Source organism: Sinocyclocheilus anshuiensis, unplaced genomic scaffold (assembly GCF_001515605.1).
Source record: "Sinocyclocheilus anshuiensis isolate Anshui unplaced genomic scaffold, SAMN03320099.WGS_v1.1 scaffold86, whole genome shotgun sequence".
In the NCBI taxonomy this organism is placed as follows: Eukaryota; Metazoa; Chordata; class Actinopteri; order Cypriniformes; family Cyprinidae; genus Sinocyclocheilus; species Sinocyclocheilus anshuiensis.
This window is the reverse complement of record NW_015547662.1, coordinates 3,905,714-3,927,074: the sequence shown is the minus strand read 5'-3', so window position 1 is coordinate 3,927,074 and position 21,361 is coordinate 3,905,714. Positions and strand designations below refer to the sequence as shown.

General features: G+C 36.5%; 1 protein-coding gene across 2 annotated transcripts; it reads left to right on the top strand.

The window, feature by feature from the left end:
- Positions 1–210: 210 nt before the first annotated feature.
- Positions 211–20,395, top strand: wdr19 (WD repeat domain 19). 2 transcript variants are annotated; one of them, XM_016504699.1, is made up of 38 exons: positions 211–284; positions 681–772; positions 860–925; positions 1,085–1,210; positions 1,308–1,423; positions 1,705–1,820; positions 1,919–1,999; positions 2,840–2,952; positions 3,172–3,345; positions 3,647–3,717; positions 3,802–3,974; positions 4,445–4,559; positions 5,327–5,433; positions 5,537–5,659; positions 6,932–7,081; positions 7,602–7,749; positions 8,124–8,331; positions 8,519–8,678; positions 9,389–9,499; positions 9,608–9,717; positions 9,900–9,957; positions 10,256–10,402; positions 10,529–10,611; positions 10,713–10,796; positions 11,348–11,494; positions 11,693–11,817; positions 12,028–12,137; positions 12,948–13,016; positions 13,524–13,601; positions 14,689–14,697; positions 15,052–15,148; positions 15,382–15,506; positions 15,898–15,979; positions 16,382–16,532; positions 18,276–18,399; positions 18,679–18,755; positions 18,838–18,984; positions 20,357–20,395. In XM_016504699.1, the coding sequence occupies exons 1-37, from the start codon at positions 279–281 to the stop codon at positions 18,950–18,952; spliced, it is 4,047 nt and encodes a 1,348-aa protein (XP_016360185.1). In that variant the 5' UTR covers positions 211–278; the 3' UTR covers positions 18,953–18,984; positions 20,357–20,395. The 2 variants fall into 2 exon arrangements, with proteins under 2 accessions (XP_016360185.1, XP_016360186.1); XM_016504700.1 differs by lacking the exon at positions 14,689–14,697.
- Positions 20,396–21,361: the final 966 nt, after the last annotated feature.

Sequence of the window (21,361 nt, the reverse complement as noted above, 5' to 3'; positions counted from 1 at the left end):
CAAAACTTTTTTTATGGTTCTCAGGAGAGATGGACTATGACGGGTGGTAGGCTATCAAATAAATATAAGTGGTAAATATACTTCTCTATGAGTTATTTTTTTATTTAACTTTACAAATCATCTCATTTAAAATGTCCTTTTACGTACTACGTATGCTGCAGTTTTGTCAAGCATGCCTTGCTGAACGCTGACTGGCTGTTGCTAAGCGGTTGCTAAGAGAGATCAAGACGCGTCGGAGTGAAGCAGCCTGGGAAGTGTAACGTTTTCGACAAACAAAAATGAAGGCACGTATATTTTTTACATATATAAAACAACGCAATGTCGCATTGTGTTAAAAAGGGGATATTGCTGTTTGAGGCGCACATGTGCTTTGGTGAAGACGAATGTTAGCGTGCTTTTAAGAGCGTTAGCACGACGGCTAGTTAAGTTAGCTAGCTCAACAACAGTTCATGTCTTTTAGCAGAGAAACATAAATGCGTGTAAATAAAATAATATATACTATTTTAACTCGATATTTTCGTGTTTCCTAATAAAAGAATGTTGACCTAAAGAACTGGACTGTTGTAACTTTATCTTTGTTGATGTTATGTCGTTTGTGGTCATTTGATCCTGATATTGTATGACTGTAATTGATCAGCGAACTGTATTGATGTGAAACTTTGATGTTTGTCTCTTTTCAGCGTGTTTTCACGCTGTCAGAAAAGTCCTGGTCTGGATCATGTTTGCAATACAAATGGCAGAAAACAGTAGGAAACTATCTTGCAGTTTCAGGGTGAGTAACTGCTGGATTATTAGTCAATCTTTTTAGGGAGCGTGTGAGTTAAAAGTTATATATATATCATATTTGATATATCCACAGCCCTGACAATTTAGTAAAAATCTTTGATCGGCATGGACAGAAGGTGAATGAGTTAAATCTCCCTGGGTAAGTGAGCATTCAGGCTTTTTTTTGTGTATCTGAGACTCTAATTGGAAGAGAAAGGTCTGATGTGATTTGCTTTCTGCATAACTAAAGAGCAATAATAATGCAGGACTGACGTTCTTTTCTGTTGTTGCTCATACTTGGATATTTTTGTGCATGCAGGAATTGTGTATCTCTCGACTGGGATAAAGATGGCGATATCTTGGCTGTGATTGCTGAAAAGTCCAGTTCCATTTACTTGTGGGATGCAAATGTTAACAAAACCTCACAGCTGGACAGTGGCATGAAGTGAGTGATGTGATGAGAGAGCGAGCGTGTTATTGAGAGGAAACTCTTTGAATCGGGATTGTTTTTGAGACAGCTGTTTTTTTTCTGGTTGATGCAGAGATCAGATGTCTTTTCTGCTCTGGTCCAAAACTGGGCCACTGTTGGCTGTTGGCACATCTAAAGGAAACCTGCTCATCTACAACCAGCAAACCTCACGCAAGATTCCGGTTCTGGGTAAAATTAAATAGTTAAAAATAGTAATAGAAAATGAATATATTTTCTATTTAAAAATTATATTTATAATATGTTTCACACATATTTTGGGCAGAGACAAAAAAAAAAAAGATTTGCTGTATGGAATCAACTCTGGGGTTTTGGTACTTTAAAACTGTTTTAAAAGCATATTTTCCTCTTTATTCTACTATATATTCTGGGTAAAATTTGATAATTTAAGCATACTGAATTTAATAGAGTGCTGTGTGACTAGTTTCCACATCATGCGTGTGTACATGTAGGTAAGCACACAAAGAAAATCACATGTGGCTGTTGGAGCTCTCAGAACCTCCTGGCGTTGGGCAGTGAAGACCGCAGCATAACCATCAGCAACCACGAGGGAGACACCATTCGGCAGGTGCGTGAGGGTCCGTCAGGGAGAGAGATCCTGTAATGTTGTATATGTTGATGCAGACATATAAATAGCATAATTTATCTCCTTTTTCTCTCCTTCAGACCTCTGTGAGAGCAGATCCAGCAGATGTTCAGTTCTCAGTGATGAAAACAGATGAGAGATCATCTCCAGGAGAAAGCACTGTATGTTAACATGCTCATTTTACTTCATTTTTACACTGATATTACTTATACAGTAGGTAGAAATTAATGTAAGAGCAAAATCTTATATTACAATAATATTTGTACACCATTTTTATTTATTTATTTTTGAATTTTTACATAAAAGCAAGTTTACATCACAGTAAAAGTCATATATTAATTATATTATATTATAATAAAATGATTAAATATATATTTAAAATATCTCTCTGTCTTCTGACTTGCTCCCTTTAAAATATAACTTAAAATTTATATTTTATATACAGTAAATTAATGAAAATATACATTTAAAATATAAATTATATAACATGTATTAAATTAATTTATATATTTATATACAATATAAATATATATAATTATATGTAGTTATATATTTATATATCTATTATTAATTAATTAATTATAATAATCACAATTTGGGATTATGCAATGAACTTTCTTTTTATTTTAAACTTTATGGATGCAAATAAAAATTCAAAACCAATGAATTCTGGGTCTAGCATCACCGTACAAACAGTGAAACTAACTTTATTAAATAGTATAATTAAATCATTTGTAATTCTGAAAGGATTAGCTGCTTTTGATGCTGTTGTTAAAATAGCTGATGCACGTTACCCTGTGACTACACATCAGTTGAATTCTATATTCAACCAGCTAGTTGCGACATTGTTTACCATTAAGAACCATCTCATCTTGTCTTCATGTGCTCAGAAACATCCCTTGATAACAACTTGGGCGTCTTCCACCAGATCTGTTTTTTCACATTGTTTCACAAGTATGCAAAAATATCTACAGAATGACTAAATAATCTTTAACTTGCAGGTGAGTGTGGCTTTGGGGAAGAAGACCCTGTTTCTGTTTAATCTGAATGACCCCGATAACCCCATAGAACTGGCATTTCAGCAGCGTTACGGCAACATCATCTCCTACCGCTGGTACAAACAAACACACTCCGTTTTAATGTGCCTGTCACAGTCTGGCTGTAGGTCATTTTATAATTGTAATAATACATTTTATTTATAAGGTGCCTTTCTTATACCCGGAGAGCTATTACACAAAAAAAATACAAAGAGAAAACAAATCACTCAAATCAAATAATTGCACATTACAGTGTGTCTTTCATATACTGAGCACATTTTCCTTTCTTTCTCTAGGTATGGGGATGGCTATATCATGATTGGATTTTCACATGGCTACTTTGTGGTCATTTCCACACACATCCGTGAGATTGGCCAAGAGTTGTTTCAAGCCCACAATCATAAAGACAGCCTGACTAGCATCGCCATCTCACAGTCCCTAAACAAGGCTGCGTCCTGTGGGGACAACTGGTAAAAGTGTTCATTAGTATGCACGTCATTACAATAGTTGTTTGCATAACTGCCATCTGCCACATTTGATATGATCGACGTGTTGGCCAGTTGTCAAAACCAATTTACATACAAAGCCATTATATATTGATTTAAAGGACTAAAACGTAACATCATCCTCAGGCCTGCTTATTACAGTTACAACACGCCGTCATCATCTCAGACACGCATCCCACCTCATCACAGTTTCATCCACCACTCTCTTTGAAAATGACATTTTCTTCCTGTGCTTTTAGATAACATTCTTATATCTCCCTGTCAGTATTAAGATACATGACTTGACTGATCTGAAGGAAATGTACGCCATAGTCACTCTGGATGAGGAGACCAAAGGTATGAATTAATATTTGATGCATATTCATGCACTGTATTTGTGTGTAAAGCATTAGTTCTTAGTTCTGTGGGTGTCTTTCTCAGGACTTGATCAGATGTGTTGGACTGATGACGGGCAGCTGCTAGCTGTATCTTCTCAGCAGGGATCTTTGCACGTCTTCCTCACCAAGCTGCCCATATTGGGAGACAGCAGTGGCACTAGAATCGCCTATCTTACATCCCTGTTGGAGGTTACAGTCGACAACCAGGTGGAAGGGGTAAGGAGACGACACACAGACATGCAGATGGTTTCTAGTGTGCTCTGGGTGGTCGCGTAATGGTCCAGCTTAAAAGAACCTACTGATATGGTCAGAGGGATTTTTTTCACCCGTTTCATCATCTCTGACTGCTTCGAAAATTAATAGCACACCTCTTCTCAACAAGTTGCACTATTTGAGCTATCATACGCACTCGTAGTGCAAAATAGGTTACATTCATGTTTAATACTCAGCATTAGGGATTTGGAAAAAGGTGACCAACGGTAAAAGTGATGCCTGCCTAGTGCCTACCCATAAGCTTTGTGAGCATGTGCATGTGAGTACCTTGTTTTTTCGCCATCTAGCAAGACCCGTAGAATGATTCAGAGCACTTGAGTAACTGCATAGCAAGTTAGTGTTTTTGCCAGAAAGCTTTTTTTTACAGAAGATGTAAAAGTATAATTTATCGATAGTATTTTATCTCTTCTCAGGAGTCCCCCGTTGCTATTGCAGTGGAGGTGGAGCCTAGTTTCATAGCTGTGGGACCATATCATGTTGCTGTAGGCATGAATAACAGAGCATGGTTTTATGCATTAGGAGACAGTGGTAAGTGAGAACCTTTTGACTTTCTATATTTAAAGGGAAAGTTCACCCAAAAATGAAAATTCTGTCATCATTTACTCACCCTCATGTTGTTCTGAACCCATAAGACTTTGGTTATTCTTCACAAATCAAGATATTTTTAATCCCTCCACCGAAAGTCCAGGTAGCCAAACTTAGAAGCTCCAAAATGGTCAGAGGTGTAAAACGAATCCATATGAATCAAGCAGTTTAATCCAAGTCCTCAGAAGAGTTACAGTCACTTTATATGATGAGCAGATTTAATTTAGCCATTTATTTACATCTAAAGAATGATTGACACACATACATATAGCACGTCACATATGGTAAACACGAAAGCTCAAACATGCATGCTCCATGCATGAGAACCAGTGAGGTTTGTTCTAGCATGTGACGCATACACAAGCTTCAGTGTTTACCACATGTGATGCACTCTATGTACATTGTTTTATATGTGAATAAAAACCTACATTAAATCTGTTCATCTTATAAAGCAATCATATTTCTTCACAAGACTGCTCAATTCATATGGATTTGTTTTACGACACCTTTATGACCGTCTAAGTTTTGATTACCTGGACTTTCAATGGAGGGACAGAAACTTACCAGGTTTCAGTAAAAATAATTTTTAATTTGTGTTTCGAAATCTTGTGTCTCATGGGGTTTTGGAATGACATGATGGTGAGTAAATGATGACAGAATGTTCATTTTTGGGTGAACTACCCCTTAAAGTGTGCATGTGTGTGTTTCAGGTGTGGAGCGTGTAAAAGACACGGAGTATTTAGGGACAGTGGCCAGTATGTGTCTGAACTGTGACTATGCTGCTGCCTTGTTTGAGGGGAAAGTCCAGTTGCATGTGGTAAGAAGACAATTATGTGAAAAAAAAAAGATGAGTTTATGACTGTCAGCTTTTTCATCTTGCTTGTTGTTTTAATTTGTGTGTGCGCGTGTGTGTATGAAAGATTGATGGAGATGAGCAGGTTGTTCAGGAGGACAGACAGACGAAACTGTTCCCAGAACCCGATCAGAAATACCGCATACTCAGTCATGCTCTCACCTCTGAGTTTCTGTATTATGGGACGGACGTGAGTCATTCACATATACATCTTGTTTTTCTCCCTTACCTCGTTTTATTAAACCGATAGTAGGTCTTGGATGCTGATTGGTTTGTGTTAAAATATACTTTATAAAATGCATACTTCACCTAATTCCTTACTATACAGTATGCAAAAACTAGTATGTCCAAAATGCAGCATTCATTAAACGTTAGATGAAAAACCCTGGATGAGATTCTGAATCGCGCGTCTGAAGGACACGTTACTATGCAATTAGGCCACGTGAGAGGAGACATAATATTTGTAAATGGCAAGGAACAGCGACATAGCTTTACATCATATTTCACATGACAATGCCAGCATAGTGGATATAGTATTATTTAAATTATTATTAAAGCTGCAGTCTGTAACATTAGATAGCCTGGGATTACAAAGATTTTTTTTTAAAGAAACCCAGTTCGAAGGGAGCATAATTTGCTTTTTGGGTTAAAAGAATGTCTTAATATGAAATTCGAAGAGTATGACAATTAGATTAGACTGTGCAGAAATTGAAATGTACACGCTAATACACTATACTCAGAGTCACCAATGCTGATGTTGTTAACATTAATCATTTGAGAATCAAGATTGCGAAGTACAGTAAATATCCACACCGGTGCGGTGACTGACTGCCACACATACTCTTCAGAACATTAGATTCATCCGCGCTAGAACCATGCCTGAGCACAACCCACGCAAGGAAGATAATTCCACACACAGCTGCAATTCCAGGTTTTCAAACAGAGATGGCGACAGAGGCAAAACTTACGGACTGCAGCTTTAATATTATTATTATTAATACATTAAAACAATCTAACAATTTAAATAAGATGCTAAAAAAGTGCAATCAATATGTAAACTGAAATCAAACAGCATTTATTTTTTCCCTCTCAATAACTATTGTTTTTATTGAAGAACCAAGAGTTCTTGAAACTTTGTAAACCGAATTAATTGTGGTTAGTTAATCTACCTATATTGACATTCCCAGTTTCTGTTAATAATATATTATAGTTCTGTTATTTATATATGGTATATCTACTATATCCTCTAGCAAAGGATGCTTATTAAAATAATATTTAATGAAAGTTTATGTCCTTAACATTTCGTAGTTTTATAAAAGCAATAAGGAACTAAAGTGTGCATAATATGTGCCCTTTAGTGTGACTGTTCGTGATATATCATGACCTCATGTACCTTATTTACCTAAATTTGTATCATTCTTTATGGTTTTCTGCTCATCTTTCTTTCTCTTTCTTTCTGTAGACCGGCTTGATTCAGTGTTTTTATTTTGAAGACTGGCAAAGTGTGAATGAGTATCGCCACACAGTGGGTGTACGCAAAGTCTTTCCAGACCCCAATGGAACACGTCTTGTTTTTATTGATGAAAAAAGTGACAGCTTCCTATACTGCCCGGTATACACAAACAAACATATTTCGCTAACACTGTACAATAAGGTTAATTAGTTAACATTAGTTAATGCACTGTGAACTAAAATGAACAAACAATGAATAACTGTATTTTCATTAACTAACATTAACAAAGATTTAGAAATACTGTAACTTGTTAGTTCATGTTACTTAATACATTAACTAATGTTAACAAATGACACCTTATTATAAAGTGTTACCCATATTTCCTCTCTTAAATGGATAGTACACCCGAAATGACTTACCCTCATGTCGTTCCAAACCTGTGTGACTTACTTTCTTCTCTCCGGAAGATGTTTTGAACAATGTTGGTATCCAAACAGTTGTGGTGACCATTGACTTCCAGATAAAAGAAAGCCAAGCAGGTTTGGAATAACATGAGGGTCAATAAATGATGACAGAATTTTCATTTTTGGGAGGACTATCTCTTTAGTGACCAGTAGTAAGACATTGCTGAGAGGCTAATGTCAAACTTTAAACCAAGTGAAGTCTATATTTCCTACAGGTGAATGATTCCGTGTTTGAGATCCCAGACTTCTCTCCTGCCATTAAAGGGGTATTGTGGGAAAACTGGTTCAGCAATAAGGGCGTGTTTGTGGCGTATGAGGAGGACAAAGCTTACACGTATGCCTTCCACAAAGACACCATACAGGGTAAAACTGAAATCTGTTAGACGTTCTTTCAATCGTTTTGAGGAAAAAAAAGACAGTGCCTTGGAGAGATAAGCCTCAAATTGTCAAATTATGTGAAGAATGGTATTAATGGTATTACCGTTGTGTATTAAGCTTATACGTAATATTTTGTTTAGTACAGTGAAAGAATGCAAATGCTTCAGAACTTTGTTTAAACGTGTTCACCTGTGTTTCACCTGTGAAATTGAATTTGTTCTGAATAAGTTCTCGTTTTTTTTTTTCTCTAATCATCAGTGCCCTGTGCTAGACAGTTTGTTTTATTTAGGTATTGAAACAGACTTCACTGCTACGGAATTTTTGTTTATTTTTATGTGTGTGTGTGTGTTTTTCTTTAGGTTCTAAAGTGATTCTAGTTGGTGCCACCAAGTTGCCATTTTCCCATAAGCCCTTGCTGTTGCATAACGGGGAGCTGACATGTCAGACCCAGAGTGGGAAGATTAATAGTGTGGTTCTGAACACGCATTCATTCCTCAACAACCCACACAGTGACACCAGTAAAGACAAACTCCAGTCGTTACTGCAACAGGCTATTATGCTCAAAAGGTATTTTCATGCTACAGTAGTTTGATTTGCTAGTTTATTGTGCAGGCTTAACTAAATCAAGCCAAATAATACAAACCTCAATGCTTCTGGAAGCATGGTTGTTGGATGCATAATGTATTAGTGATTGCATCTAATTTGACTTCAGATTTCTTCAGCAGCATTCATTACAGTATGTTTGTGTGTGCAGGTTTTCTGATGCGTGGAATATCTGTAAAGCTTTGAACAGAACCGAGGCGTGGGGTGAGCTGGGCAGGGCATGTCTGCATCACATGGAGGTTGAACTGGCCATCAGAGTATACCGCATGATGGGAAACGTCGGCATGGTCATGTCCCTAGAGGACATCAAGGTGTGACCACACGTCACTAGCTCGTGCCTCAGTAGACAGCGTTTTAAACCTGGCATAAAATGGAAATTCACCATTCCTATTTTCTAAATGCATGTTACTGATCTTATTGTGAATAATTCATCCATGCATATGTTTCATTTAAAAAATTGACAATGTAATTTTTAATCAAAATGTCATGAAACGACAGACTCTGACTCTGGTGAAGTATTCCAGACTTCTCCAGTTATTTTGTCAGTATAAACCCTGCCCCTTTTTTACAATCGACCGCAAGCTCGCATTAAGATCTGCGACTATCCTATCAACAACAAATGAATTATTTTCTGATAATGGATATGTATGGAAGAAAAGATCTGTCTCTACTTCTGTTGCATTGCGACTATAAGGCACCATACAGTACTTGCACTGCTGATTCAAAGCTGTTCCAAAAGCTGTGCATCTGCCCCCTAAAATCGAAGCATCGCATGTATCTCTCACGGAGAAAGTAATGCTCACACGGCAGCATTAACTAGTTTGCTGTAAGTTAGTGCCAAGGTGATATAGTGTGTATGTCAATACCTGTTGAAACATGACATCAGTCTGAGAAAAGTGTCCATTTAGGTAGTAAGCAGCGAAGCATCAAGTTTTGGAACAGAGCAATTTTGTGTCTGGGGAACAAGAGAAGTTTAAAATGTTTAATGCAATGAAGTGTTTTTCTTCAACTGTGTCTGTAGGGAATTGAAGATCAAAATTTGCTGGCTGGTCATTTGGCCATGTTCTGCAATGACTACAACCGAGCCCAGGACTTGTATCTGACTTCTTCTTATCCTATGGCAGCTTTGGAGGTAAAATAGACATGCGCACACACGCATGAAAATTCACATGTGTGCATCTTAGTATATACTTCCCAAGTTACTTTTATTACTGTAGCAGTTGAGCTGTTGTGTGTTTAGATGAGAAGGGACCTGCAGCATTGGGACAGTGCGTTACAGCTGGCTAAAAGACTGGACCCTGATGAGATCCCATTTATTTCTAAAGAATATGCCATACAGCTGGAATTTGTGTAAGTCAGCTACATTACATTAGTTAGTTACATAAGTTTTGGAGACATCACATGCTCATGCACATTTTCCTGTACCTGATTGTAACATGGACTTGTTTTCTGTACTGCTAGATGAGTCTGAAAGAATAAGTCGGTGTTATTGCTGTTGATGTAATGTCATATGTTGTTGTGTCGCCCTCTAGTGGAGATTATACAAATGCACTGGCTCACTACGAGAAAGGCATAACAGGAAACAACAAGGTGAGTGTCTGCATGTTTGTGAAATGATGATCTCCGGAAGAGAGATCTTTCTTTCATGGAATAGAGCATAGACAATAGATCCTGCATTTTACATTACTTCCAAAAGAGTAGGAAAAGCTAATTCCTCTAAGAGCCAACAATATTTGTAGTGTACAATGGCAGGTTTATTCAGCTGCTTCTTGAAAGATGTGATGGGTGGAGGTTGGCATCTCATTCCACCATAAAGGAGCAGAGAGGGTGAAGGTTTGCTCATTCAGTGACCATAGCTGGCAGGAGATCCTGATATGTGTGTTTGTAGTTCCAGGATCATGATGAGAGCTGTCTGGCAGGAGTGGCTCGTATGTCTATTCGTATGGGTGACATTCGTAGAGGAGCCAACCAGGCCATCAAACACCCCAGCAGAGCTCTGAAGAAAGACTGTGGAGCCATTCTGGAAAGCATGAAGGTGTGTGTTTGTGTTTATGTATGTGTGTTCATTAACATACAAATCACTCTTATTTGCCTCCGTTAAAGAGTAGTATGCTGTGATTCAAATTGTTTTTGTTGTTGACTGAATGCTTTTTGTGTGCAGCAATATTCAGAAGCGGCTCAGCTGTATGAGAAAGGCCAGTACTATGACAAAGCTGCCTCAGTCTACATACGCTGCAAAAACTGGTAATGCAACTTCACAGCAAAACATCACAGATTTGAATGTTGCGCTGTGGAAACCTGTGATTTGTGGCTAATTTGTAGCTAATGTTGATCTCTTAACTCAGGGCAAAGGTGGGCGAGCTCTTGCCCCATGTGACTTCCCCAAAGATTCACCTGCAGTACGCTAAGGCAAAGGAGGCGGATGGCAAGTATGTACCAAATGCAGTACATTCGCTCCAAGAAAACACACTCCAACAACAGTGAAAAATGTAAGGGGGTCTGAATACTTTCCGTACCCACTGTATATGTATGTATGTATATACTGTTATTAAAGATTTTCCACCAAAATGCAGAAAAAAAAATCCACAATTTCCGAATAAAAAAATAATTCTACCCTCTCATTAGAATTAAACAGTTGTTTTTGCTGTTGACTGTTGTGCAGTACTGTGTTACTTGAGATACAGCATTGCGCATTTTTTCAAAAAGAAAAAAATATTTTCAGCATACAAATTTTAAAAAAAAATGTTTCTGATTGACTGAAAGTCAATGGCTTGTGAAGTATGGAATGTGTTTTCAGCTCAGTTTAATTAAATGGTCTTTTTCTCTCTGAATAGGAATACTTGAATTCTGAAAGTTACAGTGTTTATTCAGGAAAACGTGTGTCCTTGTGTTATGAACATTATCGTAAAACCACATTCAAGAAACACCTAGTCCAGCATTCCTCGAATTGCCACTTTCCAAATTTTGTGTATGTTTATAGATATAAAGAGGCAGCAATGGCCTATGAAAGCGCACGAGACTGGGACAACGTCATTCGAATCCTACTGGAGCATCTTAACAGCCCTGAGGAGGCTGTCCGCATCGTACGAGAAACTCAGTCCATCGAAGGAGCCAAAATGGTGGCCAGGTGAGTAAAGAGAGAAACCCCAAAAACCCCTGTGTGTCTAGGAAATTAAATGATAACATTTCTCTTCTTTTACAAAATGAATTCCCAACCAGTGAAAGTGCATTTCCAGATCATTAGGGTTAAACACCTGTCCTTATTTCAAGTTCTTTGCTCGTCTTGATGTTCTGTTAGTGTGATAAATGTTCGGTGACTGCGCAGGTTTTTCCTGCGTTTGAGTGATTACGGCTCAGCGATCCAGTTCCTGGTTTTGTCACGTTGCAGCGATGAAGCTTTTCAGCTTGCCCAGCAGCACGGGCAGATGGAGATCTACGCTGACATCATCGGTGAATGCAGTACATTTTCATGTCCCCATCATATATGTGCTGATAAAATATTAAACTCAGAATTTTAAAGATGGAAATGATAGTAGTTTTCACAATATCACAATTAAGTGAAGATATGGGTATATTTCAAATTGTGAGACTACTTTATTAATAATATTATTAAGAAATATTCTGGATTACTTTTCTGTCATGTTCTGTGCATGTGTCCAGGTTCGGAGGCTACAATAGAGGACTATCAGAGCATAGCGCTGTATTTTGAGGGGGAGAAGAATCATCTTCATGCTGGGAAGTTCTTTCAGAAGTGTGGACAGTACAGCAGGGTACGAGAACTGTGTGTGCTTCCTTTCTTATCTTTCACTCCCATGCCTGAGTGCTAGGGATGCACCGATACCACTTTTTCCAGTTCTCGCCCGATACCGATACTTTTATTTTTGGTACATGCCGATACCGAGTACCGATACCAATATTTTATTGCATTTGTAAATTTTTAAAATATTGGGTACAGAAACCAAAAGAGTACGTATAATGTTAGTTGGTTAACTTCATTTATCAAATAGATACAGTCAAACCAAAATTTATTCAGACACCTTCAACATTTCTCACATTATCACAGTTTATTCGCTATAGTTTAGAAAATGGTAATAAAATATAACAAGAACTCAAAGTTAAACTGTGTCAGAACAAATTCAGCTTGATAATGTTAGATAACTTTGATAGAAAGGTATGTAATGGATTACAATCAACCAAAAAATTAGACCGCTGTTAGTATGACAGTATTTACACAACTATCAATACTTAGTCGGGCGACCCTTAGCCTTAATGACAGCCTGTAGTCTCCTGGGCATGCTGTCACCCAGCTTCATGCAAACCTCAACTTCAATGTTTTTTCCCAGACTCGGTGTGACGAGTACAGGAGCTCAGTATCGGGCCCGATACCGATACCAGTATCGGTATTGGTGCATCCCTAGTGCACTTCCTCTGTCTTTCAAGCTCTCACTTTTCGTCAAACTTGGTTTCCCTTCTCTCTTCGCTCATTATCTCCAAAGAGGTTCTTTGCTCAACTGACTGTGCTAATTACCTCAGTCATTAAATGCTTATTAATATATTTGTGTCTGTCTGTCCACACACAGGCGCTGAAGCACTTTTTGAAATGTCCTAGCTCTGATGACAGTTTGGCTATAGAGATGGCCATTGAGACAGTGAGTACAGCTGGGGGAAGAACTAATTCGCTCTTTACTACACTACAGTTCACATCATCTGTCAAAAAGGGGGATGCACAATAATGAGATATATTTGTAAAAATCAGTATTGGTTAATATTGGAAGGGATCTTTCAAAGAATTGGGATGTTTTTGCTCAAAATATGTCAGTATTCACTCTAAACGTTTCACTAGAAGATTGACCACAATTCTGAACAAGTGTATGAAATGTAGAAAAGAATAGTATTACCCAGAGATCAGTCGTATCACCAGATCCCATCTGATTCCCATCTCTAGATAATGGTTTTTGAAGGCAAGAAATAAACGGATATCAATCTTTCATACTGCACATTGCAATGTTGCTTGATGCTTGAATTCACTTGCTTTTTGTTTGTCTTTTTTTTTTTTGTAATACAAAAATGTTATAGATTTATAGTGCAGCCATTATTCTTAACAAATAATTATAATTCATTTCTGTATTAATGATTTATCACTGTCTTTTTAACAGGTAGGGGAAGCAAAGGATGAAGCTCTAACCAATCAGCTTATTGATTATCTGATGGGGGAAAGTGACGGAATGCCAAAGGTATTGAAAACATGACACAGACACAGAGTTGTAAATGAAAAATGACTGTATCATCTGGAATGAAATCAAAAATGAAATTTAAATTGGAATCTTGTTTAATACATTAATTGGACTTAAGTAACTTGGTTTCTTGGAACTTAATGAATTGGAATAAGACATTCTTATTCCAAGAAATATAGTTTATTTTAGTTTATTAAAAAAAATAATTAAAAAAAAAGATAATTTTGTTTAGCAAGATGAAATAAATTGATCAAAAGTGAGAGTGAAGACTTGTAAATTGTTTAAAAAAAGTAATTTTCAAATAAATCCTGTTCTTTTGAACTTTGTTCATCATCATCAAAAAAAATTAAAATATATATATATATTAAGCAGCACAATGGTTTTCACTAAAAAAATGTTTTTTGATCAGCAAATCAGCATTAAGGATCATGTGACGCTGAAGACTTGAGTAATGCTGCTGTAAATTCAGTATCACAGGGGTAAATGTAATAATACTTGAAATTAATACTGTTTTTACTGTAGTTTTAATCAAATAAATGTAGCCATGGTGAGAGAGACTTTTAAATAGACTGTTACAGATATTTTAAATATCTTACCGCTTTTGAATGGAAGTGTAGCAACTTGCTGCATTTGTATAGACTACACAAAATATTAATATAGTTCTGTTGCTATAGCTGAACACAACATCCAATCTGAATTTGGAGTCAGAACTATTTGTAAATGTTTATTTCCTGTATGTTCCATGACATCACTCCTTGCTCCAGGACTTTCACTTGATAGGACCCTTTCATTGACATTTGATTAACTTAGACACATGAGGATTATCTAATTGCTCCAGGCGGCTCTAACATTACCTTTTACTGTATCATTTATTGTCAGGTTTTTCTTTTGTAAATGTGTGTAGTCTTTTGAAAATGTGGGCAGTGAACCATTCAAGTTCCTGTTTTCAAAACAAGCATCTATTGATATTTGCATTTATATACTGTAAATGTTTTGTTGCTCTCATTATCTGATTGGTTCCTGTTGTCCTTACACTCATCATCTCTCACTCATCTCCTCTCTCTTGCGTGTCACTGCATGTGTGTAGTCTCTTGCCGTGAGTAGCTCATTGCATCTGCTGATATTTCCCTTTGTGGTGACCCAGCAGAAGGCACTTGTGTGTGTGTGTGTGTGTGTGTGTGTGTGTGCGCATGTGTGTGTGTCTGTGTGCAATGTCAAAGTGTGTTTCGGTAAAGTTCCTCTGCTTTATTACTTCATATTCTGACTGTGTGTCTTTGTTTTGTAGTTATTTGAACTGTTTTTGTTGGAAAATGGTTTGATTCCGAGCAAATCATTTGTATAGGATGGTCTACCTCATTTGATGATATTAGTATATACATTAGCATCAGAAGTGTGTTATCAGAAAAAGTGTATCGACTAGATAATGTTTGTTGGTTCTGCTGTTTCCTAGGATGCAAAATATCTGTTCCGGTTGTACATGGCTCTCAAACAGTACAGAGAGGCAGCGAGAACTGCTATTATTATCGCCAGAGAGGAGCAATCTGCAGGTCTGGTTTCAATGCTTTTTGGTTATCCATGTAGTGTAATAATTATAATAATTAATTTACTTAACAGTCATTCACTGTTACTGCGTTAAGCGCAAATTTTTGGGAGCGTGTTTCACCAATGCAGACTCAGAGTGTGAGAATAAGAAGATAATAACTTCTTAGGGAATTCCCGCCCTGTGTTTTTTGTAAAGCACACTTAAAGTGTGTGTGTGTGTGTGTGTTATGTGTTGTAGGAAACTACAGGAATGCCCATGATGTTTTGTTCAGCATGTACGCTGAGCTTCAGACACAGCACATTAAGATCCCAGCAGAGATGGCCACAAACCTGATGATCCTGCACAGCTACATACTAGTGAAGGTGGGAAATACATTTACAATATCCCTGATTTTACTTTATTTTTATCAAATAATTGTAGCTTTGGTGATCATAAGAGACTTTCAGAAACATTTAAATATCTTCCCGGTTTTCAAATTTTTTTTTTTATTGATACCTGTTGGTTGTGCATCACTAGATTTGATGGTTTGTATCTAATATTTTAAGCATTCATTTTAAATGTGGTTTAAGTGAACAAAAGTGTTCAAATACTTTTTGCAGCCCCAGTTTACTATTTATATTTCATATTTATTTAAAGAAGAAAACCGAATAAACAAACATGTAAGGGGGTGAAAGAGAATTCTGTAAATTGTACTCGTAAGATATTCACTGTTCTGTAACGTTTTAGATGTTTGTGTTTTCATAAATTTTTCAGATCCATGTCAAAAGAGGAGATCATTTAAAGGGGGCCCGAATGCTTATCCGTGTGTCCAACAACATCAGCAGATTCCCATCCCGTGAGCCTCTATTGTACAGCTACTTACACACACACATACAGTACATACTTCAGTACTGTTACAGCTGTCAGATCCACTAGACATTTTCTTCTATAGAGAGGAGATGACAGCCTCTGCGTCTGTATCACTGGTTTAACAGTCAATAATAGATCTCTTGGATCACTTGTGCCTTGTAAGCTAATTATACAATGACCCAGACATCATTGAAATGCTTTAAGAGTTTTACGACAGTGATGAGTAATGAGCTGTTTCCACACAACAGCAGTTTATTCAGTGTATCGAGACATCTCTTTCATATTCTTTGTGGTTTCCCTGAACATTATGCCTTTTTTAGCTAACATGAATCCACCTTTAATGTAGCATAAAGCAGTGCGTGTGTGTGTGTGTGTGTATGGCCTACAGACATTGTCCCCATCCTCACATCAGCGGTTATTGAATGTCATCGTGCTGGACTAAAGAACTCTGCCTTCAGCTTTGCCTCTATGCTGATGAGACCAGAATATCGTAACAAGATTGATCTCAAATACAAGAAGAAAATCGAGGCCATGGTCCGGTAAGACACTGAAGGGAAATATACTGAGAATAAATTGCAGCCATTAATAGAGTTGTTTATTTGCACAGGCTGTCTGTGCTTTGTTGTAGCACTTGATTCACTAAAAAAAGAAGATACAAATAAGGTAAAAGCTGTAAATGGTGCATCAAGTGCAATGCTATTTCAGTGCATTCAGCTTCTGTTTAAACCAGCAGTTCCTGAACTTTTTGACTCCAGGGCCCCTCCATTGTCCACAACAATATTCAAATCAGGGGCGTAGGCAGCGGAGTGGCCTGACGGGCACAGGCCCACCCACTCTGATGAATAGGCCCCCCCCGCAGTTTATTATACAAATATAATATTTGTTAAATAATTGTTGTTTATTTTAACGCAATTACAAAACTAGTATAACATCTCAAATTACTAAAATAAATAAAATGTGTTTTTGCCTAATTCTTGATGAGTTGCATAATTCTGTAAAAAGGACTTTTAAAAACTCGCACTAACGAGGGAAAGAAAACTGAAAGAAGATTGAAATGACCTGAATATTGAGTCCGACTCCATCCGTTAGTTACTAGTGCCCGCTCATTTTGCCCAGGCCCGCCCAAAAATAAAATTCTGCCTACACCACTGATTCAAATCACCCCTTTCTCCACTAAAACATTTTTAATAAGTAAATAAAAATAGGAGTGTCCAGGAGTTACTTAAATAATTAGAATTAATAACGTTTTAGAATTCCATAAGTTCTCCAGCCCCCTGCGACCATGCAGAGGGTACAGCAGTTTGGAAAATGGATGGAATTCCCTAAGTTTTAAGAGCCGAATGTTCTTTAGGGTTCCCACTGTTTTTAACCATTGAATTTACATGACTTTTCCTGTCAATCCTAATTTACTGGATAAGGATTTTAAAAAATATATTTTTGACTCACAGTTTCTACTCAAAGTATTTTAGAGTTTGGCATAACTGGAAAAATGTATATTCTTTATAAAAATGCCCATGGCATTTTAAGATTTTATTAATTTACAAGAGTTTTACATGTAGAGAAATCAAAACATTTAAAGTTAGACTAGCTCATATATCCCAGTCAGGTCAAGTCATGTCATAGCACGTTTTCCAAAAAGCTGTGTCAGTGTCTCGGAATTCGGTTTCAGTTCCAGCTTGTTTTGTCTTATTTTAAATTATTTCAGTAATTTGAGGCCCTCTTCTGGGCCCTGACCCTCTTGTTGAAAACCACTGGTTTAAACTGGATTGCAGATGGTTAGTAAACAAACTTGTTCTGAAATACAGTGTACAAAAGCTGCACAGAAGTATTGTTATAATTGTTTGTAATTGTAATAAATGTTTAAATTCATATAATAATTGATGCTGTTGACTCATCCATTTTCTTAAAAATGGTTTAAAGGCTGAAATGTAAAGTTCATCATTTTATAAAACTGTTTGTTTTGTGAAAAACTGAACTGTAAATCATGCTTTTTACAGTCATTTTACAGTTTAATATGTGACTATAGACTTTGCCCTAATTGTATTTTAAATCTGAGCTTAAAAATCCTGCAGATACCCTGTACTTTGCATTTTGTAAAATGTTTTTTCTTTCTGTTTTTTGTTTATTTTTTTTTTGTTTTTTTTACCCATGGTATGTGAGAGTTTTATTTTTTCTGTATATGTACAGAAATATTTTAACTTCTAAACTGCTTTGAGTTAAATGTGTGAAATACCTCTGTGTTGCAGTGACCCAATCATTGACCCTTTTCTGTTTTCCATCAGTCGTCCAGATACTTCTGAGGTGGAGGAGGAGAGCTCACCCTGTCCCTACTGCGGCTTCAGCCTGCCTGACTGTGAGCTGCTCTGTCCCGGCTGCAAAAACAATCTGCCCTACTGTATCGCCACAGTGAGTACAGACAACTTAATCTACTGCATCACTGCACTGACCGAACACAAGCAGCCTACTGCTTCAGTTCCACAGTGTAAACGTCACAGAGAACCGCTCATCAGCCTCTTCCTCTGCCTGAAACCCAGTCCCTATTTTAACTTCCTTTCTAGGTGCTATATTTCATTCTTTACTTGTCTGTGTCTGTAAGGAGAGGAATGACAATAAACTTGACTTGACCTTTTAGTGTGTATATGCAGTCGCAGTTTGTCTGATAGATGTGTGTGTCATTATTTTCAGGGTCGTCACATGGTCAAGGAGGATTGGTGTGTCTGCCCACACTGTGATTTCCCCGCTCTCATTTCGCAGTTCACCCAGTAAGTCTCATCCATCCATGGCCCATCTATCTAGTCACCCACCCATCCATTGATTTTCTGTATTTGTATGCGTTTGTTTCAGGCTCTTAGAGGCCGAGTCGGTTTGCCCCATGTGCTCTGAGCCTTTAAATGTCAGTGAGGTGAAAAAAGTTTCGGACTGCTCCAGATATCTGCAGCAGGACCAACTGGAGCGCTGAGATCCAGAGATCAAGAAAGGAGAAATGAAAGGGTAATGACAGAATAAAAAGTCTTAAATATAGTTGTATCAAATAGTTGTATCATATAGTTGTATCAAATTTAAGAGAATAAACTCTTGCTGCTTATACAGTGGGGGCCAAAACTCTGTGACTAATGAAAATGCCTTAATAAAAGTCCTTAATTGAATAATTACATTTCTTTCTTTTTTTTAACATTGAATTTATTTTAACATGGAATTTTAAAGTAATAGTTCACCCAAAAAATGAAAATTCTATCATCATTTACTCACTCTCATGTAATTCCAAATCTGTATGAATTTCTTTCTTCTGCGGAACATAAAAGTAAGATATTTTGAAGAATGTTGGCAACCGAACAGTTTGGGTAACCTTAGGGAAAAAAAGAGGAGACATTTCTCAATATCTTCTTTTATGTTTATTTTCAGGGAGCTATCCCTTTAAGTATTTCTTTTTTATTTTACACAATTTCAACAGTCCTTTCTTTTACAATTTTCAAAATCCTGAAACTTTCCAAAAACGTTTTATTTTCCACGCACACACTCCAAAAAACACACAGATACAGTATATGTCAGAGACTATAACAATAACACACAACACATTCTAACACTTATTTTTGCTTAATGTTATAACATTTTTGATTAAAAAATTTAATATTTTTATTATGCAGTATATATACTGCATAATAATTTATTATTTTATTGCTTACAGATACGGAAATGCAGTCTTTACTGCTTATTGTTTCATGATTATTTTTGTGGACAAAACTAAAATGGACGATTTTATATAACTGTTGCCCTTATGTTTCCTGTTTTCAGATTTTTCTTGTTTACAGAATTTTGAGAAGCCAGGACTGATCATCTTTTATTGAACAATCAAAAATATATATTTTTTTTATTTAGCCATATTGTAGCAATTTGCAATCATGGTTTATTAATCTTAAAATACAGAATAAAAAATAAATATACAGTATACAGTATCTGTATAGTTACTCTAAACTGTATTTCTACAGGAGGCTAAATAAAAAAAAAAATATATTTTTGATTGTTCAATAAAAGATGATCAGTCCTGGCTTCTCAAAATTCTGTAAACAGGAAAAATCTGAAAACAGGAAACATAAGGGCAACAGTTATATAAAATCGTCCATTTTAGTTTTGTCCACAAAAATAATCATGAAACAATAAGCAGTAAAGACTGCATTTCCGTATCTGTAAGCAATAAAATAATAAATTATTATGCAGTATATATACTGCATAATAATTTATTATTTTATTGCTTACAGATACGGAAATGCAGTCTTTACTGCTTATTGTTTCATGATTATTTTTGTGGACAAAACTAAAATGGACGATTTTATATAACTGTTGCCCTTATGTTTCCTGTTTTCAGATTTTTCCTGTTTACAGAATTTTGAGAAGCCAGGACTGATCATCTTTTATTGAACAATCAAAAATATATTTTTTTTTTATTTAGCCATATTGTAGCAATTTGCAATCATGGTTTATTAATCTTAAAATACAGAATAAAAAATAAATATACAGTATACAGTATCTGTATAGTTACTCTAAACTGTATTTCTACAGGATCTTATAGGTAAAATATATACTTTCAGGGGTGACTAGGAACATTTATAATAATGAAAATGAAATAATGTTGCTATATCAGGTGGCTCAAACACACAGCGATGTTGAAAACAATACAGCCACGGAATTTATATTTTTTGGGGAAATCAATTTATGAATGTTATCTCTGCACATTAACCTGGTAAAGAAGAAAATGACACATCAGCTTTAATCTGAGGGGTTTGTACTGCTGTTTTCTAGCTTGGCCACAAGAGTTCAGCACTGCCGTGTGAGCTAATGAAAGGAGAAAGACCGTTAATCTAACCACCCAAGTGCTGACATTTATGTTGAGTTGGACTGTCCGTTCACTTTATATGTGGCCTTAAATTTTATAACAAACAGGATTGAAGTCGGCGACTCTTATCTTTTAAAGTTTAGCTTTACTCCACTGCTTTTGACTTTAAGGCCAAATGTTCTGCATTTTGAATAAGCTGTAATATACCAATTGTAAAATTGTAATTGTAATGACTTATTTGCTGGTCTATCTGTGCTTTGAGATTGAATTATGTGCTTTAAAGGGGTAGTTCACCCAAAAATGAAATGCATGCATGACCCAACCTTGCTCTGTCTTTGGTTGTGAGTTCCATTCTTCATTCGTAGTGGTCAAATTTGCCAAAGCAGAAGATGAATTGTGTTCCTGTTAGCCCTGGACAGATGGTGTGTGTGTTCTATGTGTGTAGAAGGCATGAAAGCATGTTCCATATTTGGCATAGCATCTGGCTTGTTTTGTAGTATATGGGTGGATGTCATTGTGCAATGATCACTTTTATAA